The following is a 19,325-nucleotide window of genomic DNA, read 5'->3' on the forward strand; positions in this document are numbered from 1 at the left end:
CTGCTTGCATCGCCCCTACATTGCTCCTACGGTTTGTGTTTGTGCAGCATTCTGCTGCTATGCTACCTATATCAGTCTATGGTCAATGTGACAACTGCTTCCGTAATCAACTAATGAAGGACCGTCTGTTTTCAGGACTGACTGACTGAGTTATGAGTATGAATAACTTATTGTACTTATCTTGCAGCTGTCTGTTGTTGTCACGCTGTTCGTACCAGCATTCCCCCTGTGTCTGACAGAGACCACCTCCCCACCCTGTGCCTTCTCCCCAGCGCCTAACTAAGACCACCTCCCTACCCCGTGCTTGTGTCTGACAGAACCCCCCCCCCCCGTGCCCGCGCAGAAGGCACACCTGGACCCCCAGGTGATGCAGCTAGGCATCCGTAACCTGCTGCGGGTGAACACGATGGACCCGGACCGCAGCTTCCTAGTGCGGACGTTCTGCTTCATCAGTCACACGGCCACTCGGGAGATCCGCCAGCCAAAGGCCGACATCAGCAACCAGGTGAGGCGACCAGCGTTGTTGGATAGTAAGACGACGAAGCGGGAAAGTCGATAACCTAGAAATGCGAGTAACCTGTGCGATACGGTATTTGATGCGACATACTGTGTCCGGTTTCTTATTTTTTCCTGTTCTTCGCTCCTCTTTTTTGTGAATGTCTAATGTCCATTGAAACCAGACTGTACGACTCGTATCCTCAGCGCCAATACCAGTACCATGACGTTTCTCCTTTTTAGCGTGTACCGCTGACAGTATCCCCGTGTGTCCCCTATATCCATGTCCCTGACTGTGCTGGAAATTGACCTTCCTGTCTCGATCTGCTCCCTGTGCTGGACAGTGGACACTGACCCCCACTGTCCACGTTTCCAGGCCGTACTGGACACTGACGCCGTCCAGCTGGCCCTGGAGCAGTCAGTGGAGATGGAACTGGAGTCGCGCGGACTGACAGAGTCGCCCGAGGCGGATCAGCTGGTGCGGCGCGTCCTGTACGCGCGCGCTGAGGCTATCCTGACCGGGATGCGCACCACTATCAGCACCGTCATGCTGAGGTAGGTACTATCAGCATCGTCCTACTCAGGTAGGAGTGGTCATTAACTATTTCCTTCACAAATGGGCTTTCATGGTAGTTTCAGACAATTTGTCAGGCGCTTTATCCTACGAAAATGATAAGTAACCCAAGTGAATCATAAGACAAGTGTGTGCAGGTGAATATTTCTATGAAAACTGAACCTCAATTATTTCAATGCTCTTGGATAAGACAAGTTCCTTCCATTTCCTCGTCTGACCTAGTCTCTCCCCGTGACGTCCCTTTCATCTCCTCTTTCGACGTTCCCTACACCCTGCCACCTGATTTTTCTGCCCCTCATCCAGCATCACCCCCTCCCTGGCCGGCAGGTTCAGTACGTGGGCGCTGCTGCATCTGCTGCGCTGTATGCTCGGCTCCGTGCTCGTCCACAAGGGTCAGCTGGAGGCGGTCAAACAGGCGCAGCGGGCCAGCCCGGGCACACCCGTCATCTTCCTGCCGCTGCACAAGTCGCACCTGGACTACATCCTGCTCAGCTTCGTCTGCACCAACTACGGCATCCAGGCGCCGCTGGTGGCCGCCGGGGATAACCTGCGGATCCCGCTGTTCGGCCCGCTGCTCTCCCGGCTCGGCGCCTTCTTCGTGAAGCGCCGCCTGGACACGGCGTCCGGTCGGAAGGACCTGCTGTACCGCGCCATCCTGCAGAACTACATGGAGGTGGCGCTGGCGCGGGGCTACAACATGGAGTTCTTCATCGAAGGAGGACGGTCCAGGAACGGCAGGCCCCGACCGCCAAAAGGTAGGGTCCGGCATAGCGGCTGTCTCATCAGCTTCTCAGTAGCACTAGCATGTATGAATTATTGATGCTATTGATGCTGACTCTTGTGCTCTTTTCTGCTTTCAAGGGCTACGACTCTTGCCACGTCGATTCTTACGATTACTCGATACCGTCATGGATGATATAACACTGGATTGGTGTCTCGTGGAAATTAACATTGGGATCCGCGACATTGGGATCAGGCCTGCCATCTAGCGAGAAAATTATCGTAAGTTAGGAGCAAGCCGAGTGAACGCCATCTCTCAGCATTATGACACACGTGGGTGTGGTGTGTTAGTTGGCTCGAAGTGCATATTCCCACGAGTTGGAGGTAATCTTACTGGACCTGAGACGACAAAAAATGTCCTAAATGCTTGAAAGCCAAAAACGTCAAGCAGCCTTTAGGTAATAACGAAAATAAAATGTGTAAGACGGTGTGTATTGAAACGCCCAGTCCCATCGGCTTGTACGAGCTTTTATATGGCCATTTACTCACAATGGTATACAGCAGTTTGACAATATGTCATACACATTTGGTAGGCTTATTTCTTCTTCTCCGAATTTCGCCCGATTTTCTTCATCTTAGTTAATGTTACGGCACGTGTCACGTGCCAACTTAGGGGTGTCGAAATTGTTCCACATAAAGTAACTCCGCAATGGCTGGGCCCATTACAGTAAAACTTCGTCAATAGTTAGGCACCCAGTGGCCAATACATTTCCATGTGTCACTATGGGGGTGCTACTGCACGTGCGCACGTGCGGGGTGCCGCTTCCATATCTCAAGAACGGCTGGGCGGATAACACTCAAACTTGGTACACAAATGTCACGTCGATGCTCGCACTGCATTGATCAGTGCTTACATTGGAGTCGTTAGGAAAACGATGAAATGAGATGCGTGGTGTTTATGCCTTTCTGTTCCAGCAGCTGATTGATCCGCAACAGGAGATCCTTGTTTGTGAAGGCTTCGTCTCCCTTTTCCACTCCTTGTTTAAAATAACATTCACAATGTACGAAGAAGATCACACATCAAAGTTGTTTTAGGCGGCTATCTTGGGCCAGGGCTGCGGAGTTGTAGTCAGAGCCAGCGGTTCTGTTCCGACTCGGAGTCGGTTGATTATTAAAAGCTGTAGTCGGAGTATGAGTCGAACATCACCGAAAAGTCATCGACTCCACAGACTTACCAGGGCTGCAGAATCGGAGTCAGAGTCGGAGTCTGTGTGAATCGACAGTTCTGCCCGAAGGAGTCGGAGTCGATATTTGGATACCGGAGTCGGAGTTGGAGCCAAAGTCACTGATATTTCATCGACTACGCAGCACTGGTTGGGTCCTTTTCATAGAGCGTCTTGAATGACATATTGAGCGGCAATGACGTTAGCAATTCCGTTTAACTTTTTCATTAGACTTATAGATAGCACGGTGACTATAGTACTTACGTTCATTTTGTTCTTTGATCGGACAATTTGTTTGATTTAGGCCAAGTAAAGACTCATGTGAAAAATAGCGAAAACGACACGTGCTGGCGAAGCCTCCAATAACTCCCTGTTTCACGATTTAATAATGAAATAACATGGAACTGCTTATCTTATTACTGACCCTGCACATAAATCTACTGATTTCTTCGCTTTTGCTGACATATAAGGACATAACCTTTTGAAAAATTGCAAAACAAGCCTGCTACTACACGACACTCCCGTGTGTCACAATGCTAATCAGCGGCGTTCACTCGGCTTGCTCCTAACTTGCGATAATTCTCCCGCTAGATGGCAGGCCTGAGCTCAATGTCGCCAAAAACTGCGAAGACACCAATCCATTATTATCTCATCCATGATACCGTGTGACCTACCCTGTAACGGATATCATGCTGATAAAACTGATTTTTTGTGATGCATTAAAATCCTGTAGTTGTCGTTGCCTATATCTGTCTGTGCTCTCACCGAACAACTCCCACCTCTCTCGCCCACAGCCGGCCTCCTCAGTGTCGTAGTCCACGCGTTCAATCAGCAGCGTATCGACGACGCCCTGCTGGTGCCGGTCGGCGTCAGCTACGACCGCATCATCGACGGCAACTTCATCGGCGAGCAGCTGGGCCGTCCGAAGCAGGGCGAGTCGGTGGCGGCGGCCGTGCGCGCCATCTGGGCCGTGCTGCGCGGGCGGCACGGCTCCGTGCGGCTCGACCTGGCGCAGCCGTTCAAACTGTCGGTGAGTTGGCCGCGGCGGGGGTGTTGGATGCAGACTAGAGACTGGTAGGACCTGGCAGTACACGCAAATGATCTATGATATGCAGTCGCCAATAAGAGAAGAGGTGTCAAGACATCTTCCAAGATTCATAGACGTTGGTAAACAATGTTTAAAATGAATACATATTTGAGGATAGTTTGCATCAGAAATTCTATTGCTATGTTGTGGAACTATATAGCCAGTTTTATGTTTTCAAGGCTAAATATCAAGCAGGCTGCAAGTAATTGAGGAAAAACCTTCCTTGCCACCTTATATGTAACTGCCAGCCCCCGTTCACGAGCTCCAGAATCCCTTTACCGTGACGTTACCACGGCGGTAGAATCTCCCTTAACCCATAGGCATGCATTCGAATTGCATCATCTTTCGAGTGAGCTGGAGAAAAAAAAAACATGCATCAAAAGCTGTACCAATGTAACAATGAGTTCGCCTCATTACGATAAATGGGGCTGAAACTAAAAAATAGGACTATTATCGAGCCAAAATCAGCAATTCGAATGACCCCTTCATTTGAACGTGAAGGATTTCCTCTGATGACGTCACCACGGCGCCTTTATTTCCCTAGTGAACCAACCTGAGTAGTAAAGGAATCTTGATAACTGCCACGCTGACCGGTCCCTCGTCTCTCGGCCCTCAGGAGTTTCTGTCAACGGGCCGGTACCCGCGGCCGGCGCCGCCGCTGCTGGACTCTGTGCCTCTCTCGTCGTCTCCCGACTCTAACTCGTCAGGTAGCTCGCTGTTCGGTCTGGACCAGGTGGACCTCCAGCAGCGGTCTGCTGTCAGCGCGCTGGCCCAGCACGTTCTCTATGGTGAGGAGTAGGTGACGAGAGGTTCGCACTGGCTGGTGAGGAGATTCATGCAGGGATGCGACGGGGCGGTGTGACGTGGCGGGGTGTATAGAGATGAGTCAATGTCTACCCCGCGTCAGTTACAGCCTAGCGCTGTAGTCTTGTCACCTTCGTCATTATCATAACATGTGATGGATATTTATATAAGATGCTCTCATCCCATTTCATGTTTGACCTAATATTGTTACGTGACGATGAGGTAGGGTAGCTAGTTTGGTACGGTTTCGGTATTATGTGAGACATTTCTTTCCCCAACTGTCGCGTCCATTACTGACCCGCTATGTGCCCCTCCCTCTCCCTCCCTCTGCAGACGCGGCCAGCTGCTGCGCCGTGATGAGTACCCAGCTGGTGGCTCTGCTGCTCCTCCACCGGTTCCGCAGCGGCTGTACCCTCAGCGCGCTCACCAACGCGTTCGGCAAGACCCGCGACGACCTGCGCACGCGGCGAGTCGACGTCGGCTTCACCGGCGAGACGGGCGACGTGGTCCGATCGGCGGTAAGTGGCGACAACGAGCAACGGATTGCGGTGGACTTTGGGACGGGACAAGCAAGGGACAAAACAAAATTCCGTGACTTTCATTGTTGTTAAAAAGGAAATAAGGCTATGCGTCTGTTGATGTCAGTTTCAATGAATATCCAGCAGAATATGGTTGGGTAATGCGTATCGCCTATCGGAACATGTGACACCTGTTTGTCCTCTCTTATTTTTTTTTTTCCGAGACGTTGAGTCCAGGCCTTCTCATTCACTAGCGCCGTCGTTCGGTTCTAATTACCCACTCCCGCCGTCAGGTGTCTCTGCTGGGCCCCGGTCTGGTCACCGAGGAGCGTCTGCAGATGTCGGGCGGCCCGGACCGGCCTCCCCTCGAGGTCACGTTTGTCCGTCCTGTGACCATCCTGCCCAACGTGCTGGAGCTGGCCTACTACTCGCACGGCGCCAGCCAGCCGCTGGGAGTGGACGCCGTGCTGGCCGCCTCCCTCCTCTCCCTGCTAACGGTCGACCTGGCCGCGCTGGTCGACGCCGGCCCGACCCGCGACTGTGAGGTCGGCCAGCACCAGCTGCTGACGGCTGCTGCCCACCTGGCCGACCTGCTGAGTGACGAGCTGCTGCTGGCGCCGCCCTGTCGGCCCATCGAGGACGCGCTGACAGAGCCGTTCAACCGGCTCACCAGCGCCGAGGTGCTGGTCAGCGTACAGGTGAGAGAGAGGAAGGACAGATGAACTGACGAATGGACCGAAGGAAGTAGTGTGAAGTTTGTAGCTAGGCATCCCGTGTATGTACAGATAATGTGTAAATGAATAGATTGCAGACTAGGTCTATTTCCAAGGCGTGAATGAAATTCATGCATTGAAGAATGCATTACACCAAAAATACATTCATATATAAGCTGCAGCTGGCTGTTCAGTGAAAGATAAATGGTGGTGTAAGGGTAACGGATTTCACCTCGCACAACGTGTTCTTTGTCTATTTTTCTTAACTTTTTCTATGATGACTCTTGATCTCAGCTAACCACTGCATGTTCCGTTCAGTCCTGGTGAGTGTAACAGCTATCTGGGCAAAGTTCACACCAACCCATCGCCCCAACAGGATAAGCCGGCCAACGAGTCTGAGGAGTGGGCCAGCCGAGCGTTCGCCCGCTTCAGAGACCAGACTGAGCAGGCGGACAGCGAGAGTGATTATAGCGACGGCGACACCGACTTCGGTCACCCGGCCAACGAGACATTCTACATGGTCAGTCAACAGCTAGCTGTGTTTAGTTACGAACAGAGCCGGCATATGCGGTCTAAACCAACGTGGCTCAACCTGGGGTAACATCGTACCTGAAAAGTCTTTGGTCGTATCGGTTTTCGTTTTTCCGATAATTATACAAACGTCAGGGGAAACATATTCACCTGGGGTGACTTCTACATGGCTGTCTCATTCTCTCTGTCTGTCTTACCGCTATCTCTGATAGGCTTCAACGCGTCGGATGACCCCGTTTCTTCATCCTGACGAATCCCCATGTTTCCCAATGGTATGGTAGGCCCAGCGTCTGTATGTTTTCCCCTCTATTACACTCTCCATGCTTTGTGTGACACCACCCTTCCACCCACCCCCTCAGGTACAGCTGACTGCCGACAGTCGCGAACAGCTGCTGTTCCTGCAGTCCCAGGTGGCGCCTGTGATCGACACGTACTACATCACCGCCTGCTGTCTGCACCGGCTGGTCGGCCAGGAGCTGGCCGAACAGGACTTTGTACTCGATGTGCTCTACGAGATCAAGAACAAACTGATGCTCGGCATGCTGGCTTATGGTGAGTGCAGCGGGGAGGGCAGGAGTGGAAGGTCTTACCCGTGGGTGAATCAATGGTAGTTGTTCGTAATAACATGGGAGGGTGGTGGGGAGAGATCGTTTGTCCAGGGTGGAGGAAAATTCATCATGACGCCGGTTGGACAGCCCAGAGCGTTAAAAGACTTCTCAAACTCAGATGGTTAAGGGGTGTGTAGTGCAGGGTAGGTGGCGCAGCCCAGCGTAAGATGCTCCAACGCCAGCTACAACAGACGATAATTTGGTTAGAGACACGCTTTCGCCTGTGTTTGGTAGTTTAACCAATGTTATAAGCATGCCTACCATGTGGTAGTACAATTGTCTGATGGACGAGTTTTGCTTTTCCATTGAGTGAACATTTTTCATAAATTATTCAGGCAAAAAAAAAAGATCGTCATTCGCTATGTATGGTATGCCATAATATCAAAAAGATGGCTGTGGTTTCAAATGGGTTTTACCTTCATTGCCAGGATTTGTATTTCATGTTACTTCTCCAGAACGAAATACCGGCCAAGGGTTTTAGGAGTCAAACTGCTATGTATCTGATACAAAAGGACATTAAGATGTCATAGTTTGAACTGCGTTTTTTTTTTTAATGCTATACGTCACATAAAAGCGCACGGTTTCTATGAAGCCATTTATGTGATCTAGTCTATGATCAGCTGTCGTGCGTTGAATATCACGTCTTGTATTTTATCACAATTGCAGCTCCCATCTTAGGTATTGCATCCTGCTATCGTTGATTTCGTCTCGTTCTTCGTATATTTTTCGAATAATAGCACAATAGAATATCCTTCTTCTGCCTCCATTTTGTTCCTATTTATTCGTTTGTGAGCATTGATGCACGACGCGTTTCATTGCCTCCTCATTTGCACATTTCTCGGGTGCAGTTTGACGTATTCCTGACTGCAAAAGTGTCACGTACAAAGCGCGAATTCGGTTTGATTTCCGCCGCTGAGTTGACTGGCAAACAGTCTCGGCGCCCGGCGGTCTCTGAAGTGCGTCTGAGCGCCCCGCTAGCCTAATAGCCGCCGGCATAGGCGCGGGGCGCGAGTCCGATGGTCAGGGCTTGCCCCAGTGGGCAGGACTGAGCATTTTGGGACCGGCTAAGTGGAAATCGATCGGACCTTAATTGTGCAGTCATTTACAATTATGGTGATTGACACTGCTCCTTGATGGAATGGGATTATTCATTGATGGAATTGCAACGTACGAGTATTACGGATTGTATCGTTCCAGCGCTTTGATGGAGGTTAGGCTTGGTACTGTGAAGTTAACGGTGCAGCCAACTGGAATTTCGAATATCTTAATGATGTGTTTTTAAATTGATTCAGTGCTCTGAAGCACATTGTCGTTATGTTGCCTCCGGAGGTTTGATAAGTTTGCAAGGGTCTGATAAAAAGTTGTTAAGAAGTTGGCCCTACTAGAATCGGTGTTTGACTGTGCAAGATTGGGGCCATTACTGCCGGCACTGAACTTTGTAGTTAAGATGCTGTTTGTGAGGTTTTTGGTCGTTGCTAGGCGTTAAGTAGAAATTAAAACCGAAATGAAAGCGTCTCCTCTCTCTCTCTCTCTCTCTCTCTCTCTCTCTCTCTCTCTCTCTCTCTCTCTCTCTCTCTCTCTCTCTCTCTCTCTCTCTCTCTCTCTCTCTCTCGCTCTCGCTCTCGCTCTCGCTCTCGCTCTCGCTCTCGCTCTTGCTCTCCCTCTCGCTCTTGCTCTCCCTCCCTCCCTCCCTCCCTCCCTCCCTCCGTCTCTCTCTCTCTCTCTCTCTCTCTCTCTCTCTCTCTCTCTCGCTCTCTCTCTCTCTCTCGCTCTCGCTCTCGCTCTCGCTCTCGCTCTCGCTCTTGCTCTCCCTCTCGCTCTTGCTCTCCCTCCCTCCCTCCCTCCCTCCCTCCCTCCCTCCCTCCCTCCCTCCGTCTCTCTCTCTTACTCTCTCTCACTCTCTCTTACTCTCTCTCACTCTCTCTCTCTCTCACTCTCTCTCTCTCCACTTTTTCTTCCCCGTCTTTCTCTTTCTTAAATCAAAATGTTTCTGATGTGAATTATTATCATGAGTTCGGTGTTTTTTATAAGTAGCATTATTCATTTCTTGTTTACATTTTCCAATATATAATTTTTATCATATGCATCTTGGAATTACGGTCTCGGCTTGCGTCAATATCGGAGGGCTGACGTCACAGCATACGTATCCCATCATCTGATAAGCTGATTCTGTTTTCTTTTGGCCACTTATCATACGGATAGCGTCATTCAGAGTCGTGTTTTGGCCGCGGGAGCACTATCATACGCAGCGGCTTCATGCTTTCATCGCCTGTTGATGTACACCCAGCGAAAACAATCTCCCGTAAAAGGCTCATAAATAAAGATTGGTGGCGCTCTGGAGACGAGTGTCTCTGCCGGGCGAGTTTCCGTCCGAGTGGGTCCGGCCGCCGCGCCGTGGCCGGTCACAGATCGGACTGCCGAATATCCCCAGGGTAGCGCCGCGGCGGCCGCTCCCCTGCCACCGGTGTCGGTGTCGGTACCGTCGCTGTTGCCGACCGTTGCTCTCGACGTGGCTGTCACCTGATACCGGCTCTGATAAACAGGTTAATGAGCTTGATTTACGTATGGCCTGCCGGAGTTTTGATGGAGAGTTTCCTTGCTTGAATTTGTGGCGGGACTCGGGAGGCCGTGTGGACTGCAGGCTAGTCTTTCATTTGGACTCATTGACCTCGCGTGACAGATCCTCTTTCGAGTTCGGGAATTATCGATACTGAAATGCTGCTATTCGGAAATAGCAGACTGACTTTGCGTTTTATCCTTGAAAGTTTCCTCGTAATAGTGAATAGTCTCGTACTGTATTAGAGGCATCGCCTTATTTGCGGTATTGCGGTATTGTCCACTGATGGCTCGCTCCACGGCGACCTCATATCTCTCTCCTCTCTCTCTCTCTCTCTCTCTCTCTCTCTCTCTCTCTCTCTCTCTCTCTCTCTCTCTCTCTCTCTCTCTCTCTCTCTCTCTCTCTTCCTCTCTCTCTCCTTCCCCCTCTCCCTCCCTCCCTCTCTCCCTCCATATCCCTCCCTCCCTCTCTCTCCGTATCCCTGTCTCTTTCTCTCCCTCCCGTCTCCATATCTCTCCGGCCCGCTGTTCACCGTCGTCATTCGGTCGGCTCCACTCGAGTCACGTCTCTCGCGGTGAGAGATACCGAGCAGCGCCCGGCAAGGAAACACTCCCCCTCCGTCCCTCCCCCTCAGCGGGGGTCCTGATGTCTCGACATCGCTCGTCATTAGCGAGTTGGTTTCAGAGCGCTGCGGCAGCGTTGCGGCGCCGGCGGCGGTGTCTCACTGCGGACAGAGACCGGCTGTCTCAGCGGCCGCCGGTGGCCGTATGTTACCAGGCCCGCGGCCGGCCGGCCACATGGACTAGACACACGTCCCCCAGGACCGGCGCGCCCGTACTGTCTGTGGTCGGATCGCGGCGGTGGCGGACAGTGATGGGTGTCGCTGTGTCGCACCGACTACGTGTCACGGACTAGGGGCACTCAATCAGTCGGTCGGTTCCGGGAGCGTCGGTACGTGACCGCTGTGCACCAGTCGTGTGTTTCCCCGTCTGGCTGACCACGAGTGGACTGGGATCGGAGTCGGCGACAGCGGCGGCAGAGGTGGTTATTTTTTCACCTATCACCGGTGTCTGTATTCTGTCTAGACGACAAGAGTCACGAAGGGTCGCGACATGAGGAATGTTTGAGACATCGGCTGCTGGGCTGCGTCTGCAGTGTATGAGGAAATGAGAAATGCATGTCGCTGTAGCGCCGAGTAACTCTAAACTCGCGGAGGTTTATGCTTGAATCAAACAAGATTATTGCGCGTGATTATGATCCAGTTAATCCCAATTCAGCTCTACCATCCAGCTTGTGTTTCACAAATTAACAGACGCCGAATCATATACAATGTCATCCACTCCGCTGCCACCCACTCCAGTCCTCAGCTGTGCTCCACTCACCCATCACGCAATGCTCGCTCCTACCCGGGCACTCAGTCTGTTTGTGTCGCCGGCGGCGCGGAGTGCGTGCGGCTCGCTGCCGGCGGTGGCGTGCCGTCGTCGAGCGTCGCGATCACCGGAGGCCCGCGGTGGTGATCGGGACCAGATTGGCGGCCGACCGACACTGACACGCCAGCGGGCCATCGTGGGGCGGCGGCGGCGGGGGCGACCTTCCGGTCCGCGCCCGGTGACGGCCCGCCGCCCAGCCCTGTCGCAATATTGCCGCCTCCGCAGTGACCGGCGCATTGTAATGCAGATGGCGAGCCAAGGCCGGCAGAGGAGGCTGCTCGGGTCGCCACAGGTCGCCGCGGCGAGCGGGCGGGAGGCTCTCCGACCTGAGAGAGCGGGGCGAGCGGCTCTCGGGCCCGGGCGATCGGCTCTCCCACCCGGTCGGGCGGGTCTCCGGCCGGGGTGATCGGTCTCCTTTATCCAGCAGGTGTTTCCTTCTCACCGATGGGCCAGTATCCTGGATTGGTTATTGCTGCCAGGGCTGCCTAGTCGGAGTCGCAGTCAGTCAGAGTCAAGTTATTGACGGAGTCGGAGCCGCTAATAAAATCCGTCGACTCTGCACCTTGGTAGTTGCTATTCCCGACTGACCCTCGACCCGGCTACCTCGGGGTGCCCGGTCAGTGAGTTTGATGATTTACGACCGCGGTCGATCCAGTAGACGCCTCCTTTTATGTGGGAGGACTGGGAGAGACTGCCCTGCGGTCTTCAGTCACCTCGCGGGTCGCGGCAGGACGTGCCACCTTCAGGGACTCCGAAAATACACCGCTGCTCGACGGAACGGTGCGCGCTGTCGCCATCCTCCTCCCCTCGACTCTCCCCTTCTCTTCTCGCTCTCGACCCGTCCCCGTGTCTCCAGAAGCTGGGCAGAAAATCCATGCGGCCGCCTTCAGCGGTGCTCCATCATCGTCGTCGTCGGCGGCTGACTAAAAACTGACGCGCTGCGCCGGCCGCCCCCGTTCAGAGCCGCCTGGCATCTCCGGCGCGACCGGAGTGACGTGGCGTCACCCGGCTGACGTGACGTCACACTCTGGCGACTGTCCGTCAGGCGGCACGTCACCCTGCCAGCCGGGCCCGCCTCGGTCAGCTAAAAATACTCGGCTTCAATAGATTTAGTGTCGGCATGATCTTGGATATAACTTCATGCTGAGCTACCGAGGGGATAAGCTTTGTTTGTGACCGGCAATGCCGAGCCTATCATGCTCGTAGCAGCTTGAAATAGCTGCCGATGGCCACTCGAAGCGTAAGCAATTACTGACTAGACAAATATTTGGACGCATGCATACGATCCTGCGGACGACTGGGTCCACGGCGATGTATCGCCGCTCTCCCGGGCTGGCCGCATCAGGAGGTCGCCGGCTGTCAATCAGGCCGATCATCCGGGGAACGCCCTCCCTGGGGTGCCGCCGATCGAGCTCATTCCGAACCGTTTTGATGTCGGTATGTTTGGCTGTTCTAAATCAAACGTGCGGTGTTTCAATACGAGATCCCAGTGGAAGATCAGCCATGTTCCTCGTTAGCCAATTTCTGTCTAATTTGGATGGATGTGGAGGAGGGGAAGGCTGTCTAATGACCTTCGCTCAGAGTTGTGCGCAAAATCACACACGCCGAGTGCGTCACTTATCCAATTACGACTGGAGTTGACCAGCTCCAATATCGGCGATTCCCTGCTGAGTGGATGATTAATTCGATTCCTTGTAGTTTGATCTAGTTGGAGGAGGGATAGCGTTTGAACATCCGGCCCGAGTCGATTGGGTGGTTAACTGGTGCTATTTATAACTGCGCTCTACAGTGTTCATGTGGCACAGCACAGATGCAGTTCGGAAAGTAAATTGATTGTGAATAGCTGCGGCGAGCACATTGACTGAGGAAAAACAGTACTTAAACGTTTTACATGTTATTGATTTGTCGAGTGTTGTCACATATCGAGACTAAATTGCCCATAAGTTACAGTGATATTGACTGTTCTGTTGTCCAGGCGTGGCAATAGTTAAACATGCACCTTCAGGTGACATCGAGCACAGTCGCGACACAACAGGCACAACAGGCTGTCTCTCTGGGAATGACTGTGGCATGTTGAAGCGTTGTCGGTCAATGCCGAGGATAGAGTCGCCTTTAACTGTAACTTGTGCACATGTGCATTGTGCAGTGTCATTTGGCTTTTGTATGATTTTGTGCCTGGTGTCATCTTACATCAGTGAATGGAGATCCAATATTACTAAAGTGCACAGTACGTACATTATAATGCTCGCTTGTATTTACCCACTAGCTGAATATGCCTTGCCTCAGAGAATGATCTGGACCTTGTAATATCGAATGCTTTCAGTAGTATTGATCTATGCATGTTGTTTTCCCCGCCTATTGAGCTGCTGTTGGACGATCCGTAACCTTATTTTCCTGCGCTATTTTTTAAATACATTTCATAACTCCTGAGTCTGAAAACCTGCCCGTATACATAATGTACCGCCAAACTTTTCGTTCCGTTACATAACTCATATTTTGGCCGACTGGTATCATGTAAACATAACTCACACGACAAATTGGAGGCTCTTCTGTGAAGCGGTGCGGCGCGCGGCGGCCGTGGCGTTAAACCGGCCTGGCCATCTGACAGTCGGGCGGAATCGAAATGGCCCGCTGGCCCGTACGGAGTGGGGCCGATTTCAGCGGGCCTGCGATGGTGCCGGGGCAGACCGAGCAGCGGTCATGGCGCCTGTGCCAGGACGCCAGAGTCTAGGGACCTCGATATTATGTGTTACTTGCGGGTAGCGTTTATCAGTAACCCGGTTTACATAGCATATTTGACGAGGCTCTAGCTCGCTAATTTGGCGATAATTTCGTTGCAGTGGTCTTCAAATATTTGGAGGGAATCATTTTGTAAATCTTTTACCATTGGCATCTTTTGCAACATCACGGACGGAGATATAAGCTTGCAACAAAACCCTATGTAAACGCGTCTAACGCTTGATGAGATACCACTGATATAAACGCTTGTTTATTATAAGCTAGTTTGCACGCAAATTTATATTTATCTTTGCCATGTGTATCTTTGCCTCTACATTTTTGTTAGCTTATTGGCATTAATTATGCTTTTTGCAAAATCAGTTTTAGGGGTATTACAAAATGCTTTTGCGACGCTAAATCGGTGACGAGTCGGCCGTATGTGGACTGCGGACTGCGGAGACTAAACCGCCGACAAATTTTACATTTGCGAACACTTTCTCAAGCGGCCGGCAAGAAAGTGAATCCACAAGTCATTGTTAGCGCCTCTCGTGTTTACCTCATCCGTCGTGTTCCTCTTTATGTGCATTCATGTTTTTCATTTTTCATTTCGTTCCGCTCGTAAAGCTGCCGTGTGTGTAAGCCGGCCATCTGCAGGCATCCTCGGCTCGTCCCCGGTTTGTTGTCGGTGTGTGTGTCAGTGCGTTGGCGGGTGAGGCTCAGTCCTACTGCGGCCCATCATCGCCATGTTGTCTCCGCCAGAGTCGGCCGCGCACTGGATCTGTTTTTCTGCCGGCGGCGAAAAACGGCCGCTGGCAATGTCTTGAAGCCGGCTTATCTTTCCGGCCAGATGGGTGGGTGCGCTGTGTTGCGACCAGTGGCGGCGCGGCGGTCCGGAGGGGCCGACCGGCCGCCGCGGCCCGGATCCGGGGATTTCGGGCAGAGAGCCGGATGGACGCACCCGGGCCGCGCCGCGCTGAAATAACACCGCCCAAATGGCAATGTGCTCAACGACGCTCACCAATGGCCAGTACACAAATAGCGCGTATTTATACGAGATATTCATTAGCATTGTGTTGACTGTCTTGAAAGGAAGCAGCCAGAACCGAATGAGAAGTGAGGCATGGAGCCGAAAGAGTTGGTGCCGAAGTTGCTCCAGTTTTTTATTCGGTACGTTGCTGAGGCGGTCGGATACCTTTCTAAAAGATGGAGCCGGATATTTGAAGACTGCCGTCGGGCGTGGGACGATGCCAGGATTTCCTCGGTGAATTTCCGCGAGTGGCAGCTGGAGACAGAGAGCTTTGCTATGTTTCCCGGTGGATGAATACGGCTGCCGTTGTGTCGTCTGGATGGGGCCGTTGGCCGTGGGTGTTCCATCGAGCGGCTTACAAAACTCGTGCGGTGGTGACAGAGAATGGTCGGGGAGGAGAGATGCCCAACAGTCATACTCAACTCGCTGAACGGCGGGATACTCAGCTGCGGGATAAGCTGCAGATGCTGCGGCCAGAATTGAGCTTCATATTCCCCTTCGCTAATGGTTTCCTCTCCATAGCGCACGTCTATGCACTGTTCCTGTTAATTCAATACAATGCTTGCGATGTCCGTTAATTCACTGAACAATAACTTTCTATATAATCCATTCACGCTCTGTTCTGAGAATGTCCCGTTACAATGGCGGTCTCGTTTGGACGCGGCGCGTCTGTGGTGCACCGGACTCGCCGCGGCGCGCCGAATTCACCGCACCGTCGAGTGCGTTTCCGTGTCCCGGCTCGGAGCGGCTGCTGCTCGCCGAAGACGCGGCCGCCGCCGGCAGCGGATGCAGCCGCCGGCGCCGTATTGGGTTATTCAGCGCGCAGCGGTCGGCTCGAGCCGCTCTAATGGAGCAGCAGCGGCGGCTGGGCGGCGGCGCGGTGCGGCGCCGGCTGTCCCGGGCCGCCGGACTCGACCTGGCCGCCGATACCGGTGCGCCGTGCAGCCCCATAATGAAGTGGCTTGTAGCGGGCTTTTTGCGCCCGACTTTGGAGCTGTTTACCGCTGGAGCCGGCGGCACAGAGCTCAAAGCGCCGTATCAGTGCGGTTCGGCCGAGTGCCAGCGGCTGAGTTCGGGGAACTGCGGTGGGTACCCCGCGCTGCGCACCTCGACCGTGCCCTGACGGTGGGGAAGGTCAGTGCGCGACGTCAGCCGGCCTCAGGGTCCCGGCCGGCCCGGCCCGGCCCGGTCCCAGTCCAATCTGAGGTCGCTATTTCTGGGCCGGTCCGGCCCCGTTTCAGCCAGCAATAGGCTCGTTATTTGTATGCCGAGGTGGGACTGTGAAACAATCGCGCCCGGCCGGCCGAGCATTTGTCGAATTGCGAGCTGAGCTCCGAGCCGGACCGGTGCCGGGCAAATGTCGGGGCTGATCTCGGGATTACCAGTCGGGAACGCTGGTGGGCTGCACGGCTCAGCCGGGGAGTTCCATTCCCCGGCCGGCCGGCGTAGTTAGTTTCAGCCGCCGTACCGCCTGGTTCTGACACGCAACAGCCGCGGGTTGTGTGTTGGAGGGGCGGTAAAACAGCAGGTGATTTGATAAGTTACCGACGTCATTTGCACTGGGCTGGATGATGTTTCTCTTTGACCTCCGTGTCTTTTCAGGAATTATCTGCGGCTTAACTTCATTTAACCTTTTTAGTACATTTGCCATGTCTTGCATCCGCTAGGAGCTATTCTGTCAACAAATCCTACCTGTGTACGCGACTTTGTGCTGGATTGTGTGCTATTCAGTTGCCTGTTTATGCTGGATGATTGTCTTGTGAGTCTGTTGGTGACCTTCTTGCGTTATACAAATGTCTGTTAAAGTGTTCAGTGCTCACCTAACCCAACTTGACCTGATCAGATCAGACCAGACCTGACGAGACCTGACCGTGGCCTGACCTCCCATTTCTCCCCGTTCCGCAGGTGAGAGTCTGTCGGCGGAGACGATCCGCAGCGCGCTGCGCACCTTCCGCCGCTGGGGTGTGCTCGACTCGTTCGACCAGGATGGTCTGCGGCTCATCTATCTCAGCCGGCAGTACGACGGCGACCAGCCGCTCGGCAGGCTCGTGGCGCGCATCCTTCCCTTCAAAAAGTGACACACAGAGCCGCCGCCGCGGACACAGGCGGCGACAGGGGAGAGTAAGGTTGAAGCTACACCGGCAGAGCGGCTGTCCTCGACTGGAGAAGATGTCCAGGTCCCGGGTGTAGGGCGGGGAGGAGAGGTTACCCGGAGGATACCGGGTCGACACACTCGCCACCCTGGTGTCGCGCCAGATGGCTGACTCTGTCTGACGGTGGAGGGGCCGTGCGGTGGTGGAGTCGTGGCAGCGTCAGAGTCGGAGTCGGTCCAGACTCGAGTCAAAGCGTGTCAGAGTCGGTGAGTGAGGCGGAGTCGCCCGTCGAGCTTGGACGCAAGATGCGTCAGCCTTCGGAGAATGAGAAGCAGTAACTGATGCCAAACATATTCTCAGATAATCTGCTCAACGCATAGACTCCGTGATATCCGCCTGCTCGCACGACTGTGGCCATTCAGTGTGAATGCTAGTACAAGGGCTCATAAGGATGCATATTATGAGTGGGGGTTATATTTCATTCTTCCTTACACTCTCGCATATGTAGACCGTTCACATTGTCTTTTCCGATTCGGTCGGCTTATCACCTCGATGGCACGACACTGTCATCAGCCTCGGTGCCGCGTAGCGTGTGGCGAATCTCACGCGTGTGAGCGTGGGTGAGCGCGTGTGAGCGTCGATTGGCGACTGTAGCGCTCACCGCTCGCGCTGTTTGAGGGATATGTATGTTTGTATGTGTGGGTGTCGGTGGCCGGGACGGTGACTCCGGATTGAGTCAGTCCGGGCCGCGGGGCGGCAGACGGACCCGTCATCCGCCAGTGACGGCCCGTCAAACAGCGGCCATCCGTCAACACCCGGCCGTCGGACCGTCATGTGCCGCCCCATAGATCCAGTCTTTCCCATCAGCCAACGTTGCAATATATGGATGACAGTTCATCGTGTTTTCGTCGGGAATGCTGTTTACAGAAGTGATTAGAACCAGATACCTATACGTAATACGGAGTGGATTTCTTACACAGTACATACGTATTGCATAATACAAACTCGTGTCTTTTAGGCTATGTCAGTAAAAACCAGAACCAAAGTAAGCCTCAGCCTACTTCGTTTATGATCATATCTATGTAGGGGAGACCCGGGAGGTATGGGCCGGTTTTGTGAAATGACAATTTTCTTCCTGTGGTTAGTGGCTAGACCTGGTTTTTCACCCTTGGTACGGGGAATTGCCTTTTGCCTGTAAAGTGTACCCCATATCAGGCATCTGGAATCAACTATTTTGTCTGGAGATAACTTTAAATAAATCATGCGCTTTTTCGACTCATCAAAATACCCCGGGAGGTATGGGCCATGGCCCGGGAGGTATGGGCCGGTGTCATGTTTCGAATTTTATTCTCGGCATTGAGGACAATGCTCGTAGCTGGGAGCTACCTTGAGCTTTACAAGAGCCCAGGTACCGCATAAACGACCAAGAACCCACTTCATGGAGGTCACTTGGCCACATATTTATTTTGATAAAATCAATCACGTTCCTTGACATAAGACAAAAAATGTTTCAATGTTCGAATGCAATTTTGGTTAAATTTTCGAGCACACGCGGGGGCGACAAAAGATAACTTATTGAAGAGGACATTCAATGAAAACATCGGTTTATTGATTAAGGTCATCACCTGTGATCAAGCTGTGACCACATGACAGTACAGATAATAAAATGAACACATCAGTTTCGATTGCTTGAGGTCAACCTCTGACCACATGACAGTACAGTAGAGATCATTAAATGAACACAATAATTTATATTGCTTGAGGTCATCAACCCGTGACCACATGGCAGTTTTCTTAACTCATAAAAACGCAAGTTCATTTATCGACTAGAAGACCGTTTGACTGAGAGCTCGGTACCCGTGCACTCGGATCCAGTCCGGGTCATCCTCGTCGAAGGCCTCAAGGGCCTGAACGACGTAGCGGGAGGTGACCGTGCCCTGTCGCCCGGCTCCTCTGACGGCCACGAGGAGGAAGTCGCCCATTTCTATCTGCGCGGGGGAGAGCTCGGCGACCGGCTCGGCGGTCATTGAGGAGCCCGACCCTCTCTTCCTCCATCTCAGTAGGGTCGACGTCGGCGTCGCTGTCGCTCGTTTCCGTTTCCGCTGTCTGCTCCTCTCTCTGCTTCTCTTCGTCCAGCTGAATTTTCTTGGCCTTCGGGCGAGCCTTGGCGGCGGCGGTGACGTGCTCGAGCTTCTTCTTTTCCGGACTGGACGTCAGGATAACGGGA

General features: G+C 53.1%; 1 protein-coding gene across 9 annotated transcripts in view; it reads left to right on the forward strand.

Moving 5' to 3' along the window:
- Window positions 1-17,993, forward strand: part of LOC122368678 (glycerol-3-phosphate acyltransferase 1, mitochondrial-like) — a 92,709-nt gene extending 74,716 nt beyond the window's left edge. For all 9 annotated transcript variants that reach the window (XM_043342858.1, XM_043342857.1, XM_043342852.1 and 6 more), the window contains 10 exons: window positions 344-505; window positions 872-1,050; window positions 1,397-1,824; window positions 3,807-4,042; window positions 4,716-4,887; window positions 5,237-5,421; window positions 5,715-6,119; window positions 6,511-6,654; window positions 7,025-7,217; window positions 16,911-17,993. In XM_043342858.1, coding sequence (XP_043198793.1) covers window positions 344-505; window positions 872-1,050; window positions 1,397-1,824; window positions 3,807-4,042; window positions 4,716-4,887; window positions 5,237-5,421; window positions 5,715-6,119; window positions 6,511-6,654; window positions 7,025-7,217; window positions 16,911-17,083 — 2,277 coding nt within the window. In that variant the 3' untranslated portion in view covers window positions 17,084-17,993. The remainder of the gene's footprint in view (window positions 1-343; window positions 506-871; window positions 1,051-1,396; window positions 1,825-3,806; window positions 4,043-4,715; window positions 4,888-5,236; window positions 5,422-5,714; window positions 6,120-6,510; window positions 6,655-7,024; window positions 7,218-16,910) is intronic.
- Window positions 17,994-19,325: the final 1,332 nt, after the last annotated feature.

This window comes from Amphibalanus amphitrite, unplaced genomic scaffold (genome assembly GCF_019059575.1).
Source record: "Amphibalanus amphitrite isolate SeventyFive unplaced genomic scaffold, NRLGWU_Aamphi_draft 000967F_arrow, whole genome shotgun sequence".
NCBI classification, from domain to species: domain Eukaryota; kingdom Metazoa; phylum Arthropoda; class Thecostraca; order Balanomorpha; family Balanidae; genus Amphibalanus; species Amphibalanus amphitrite.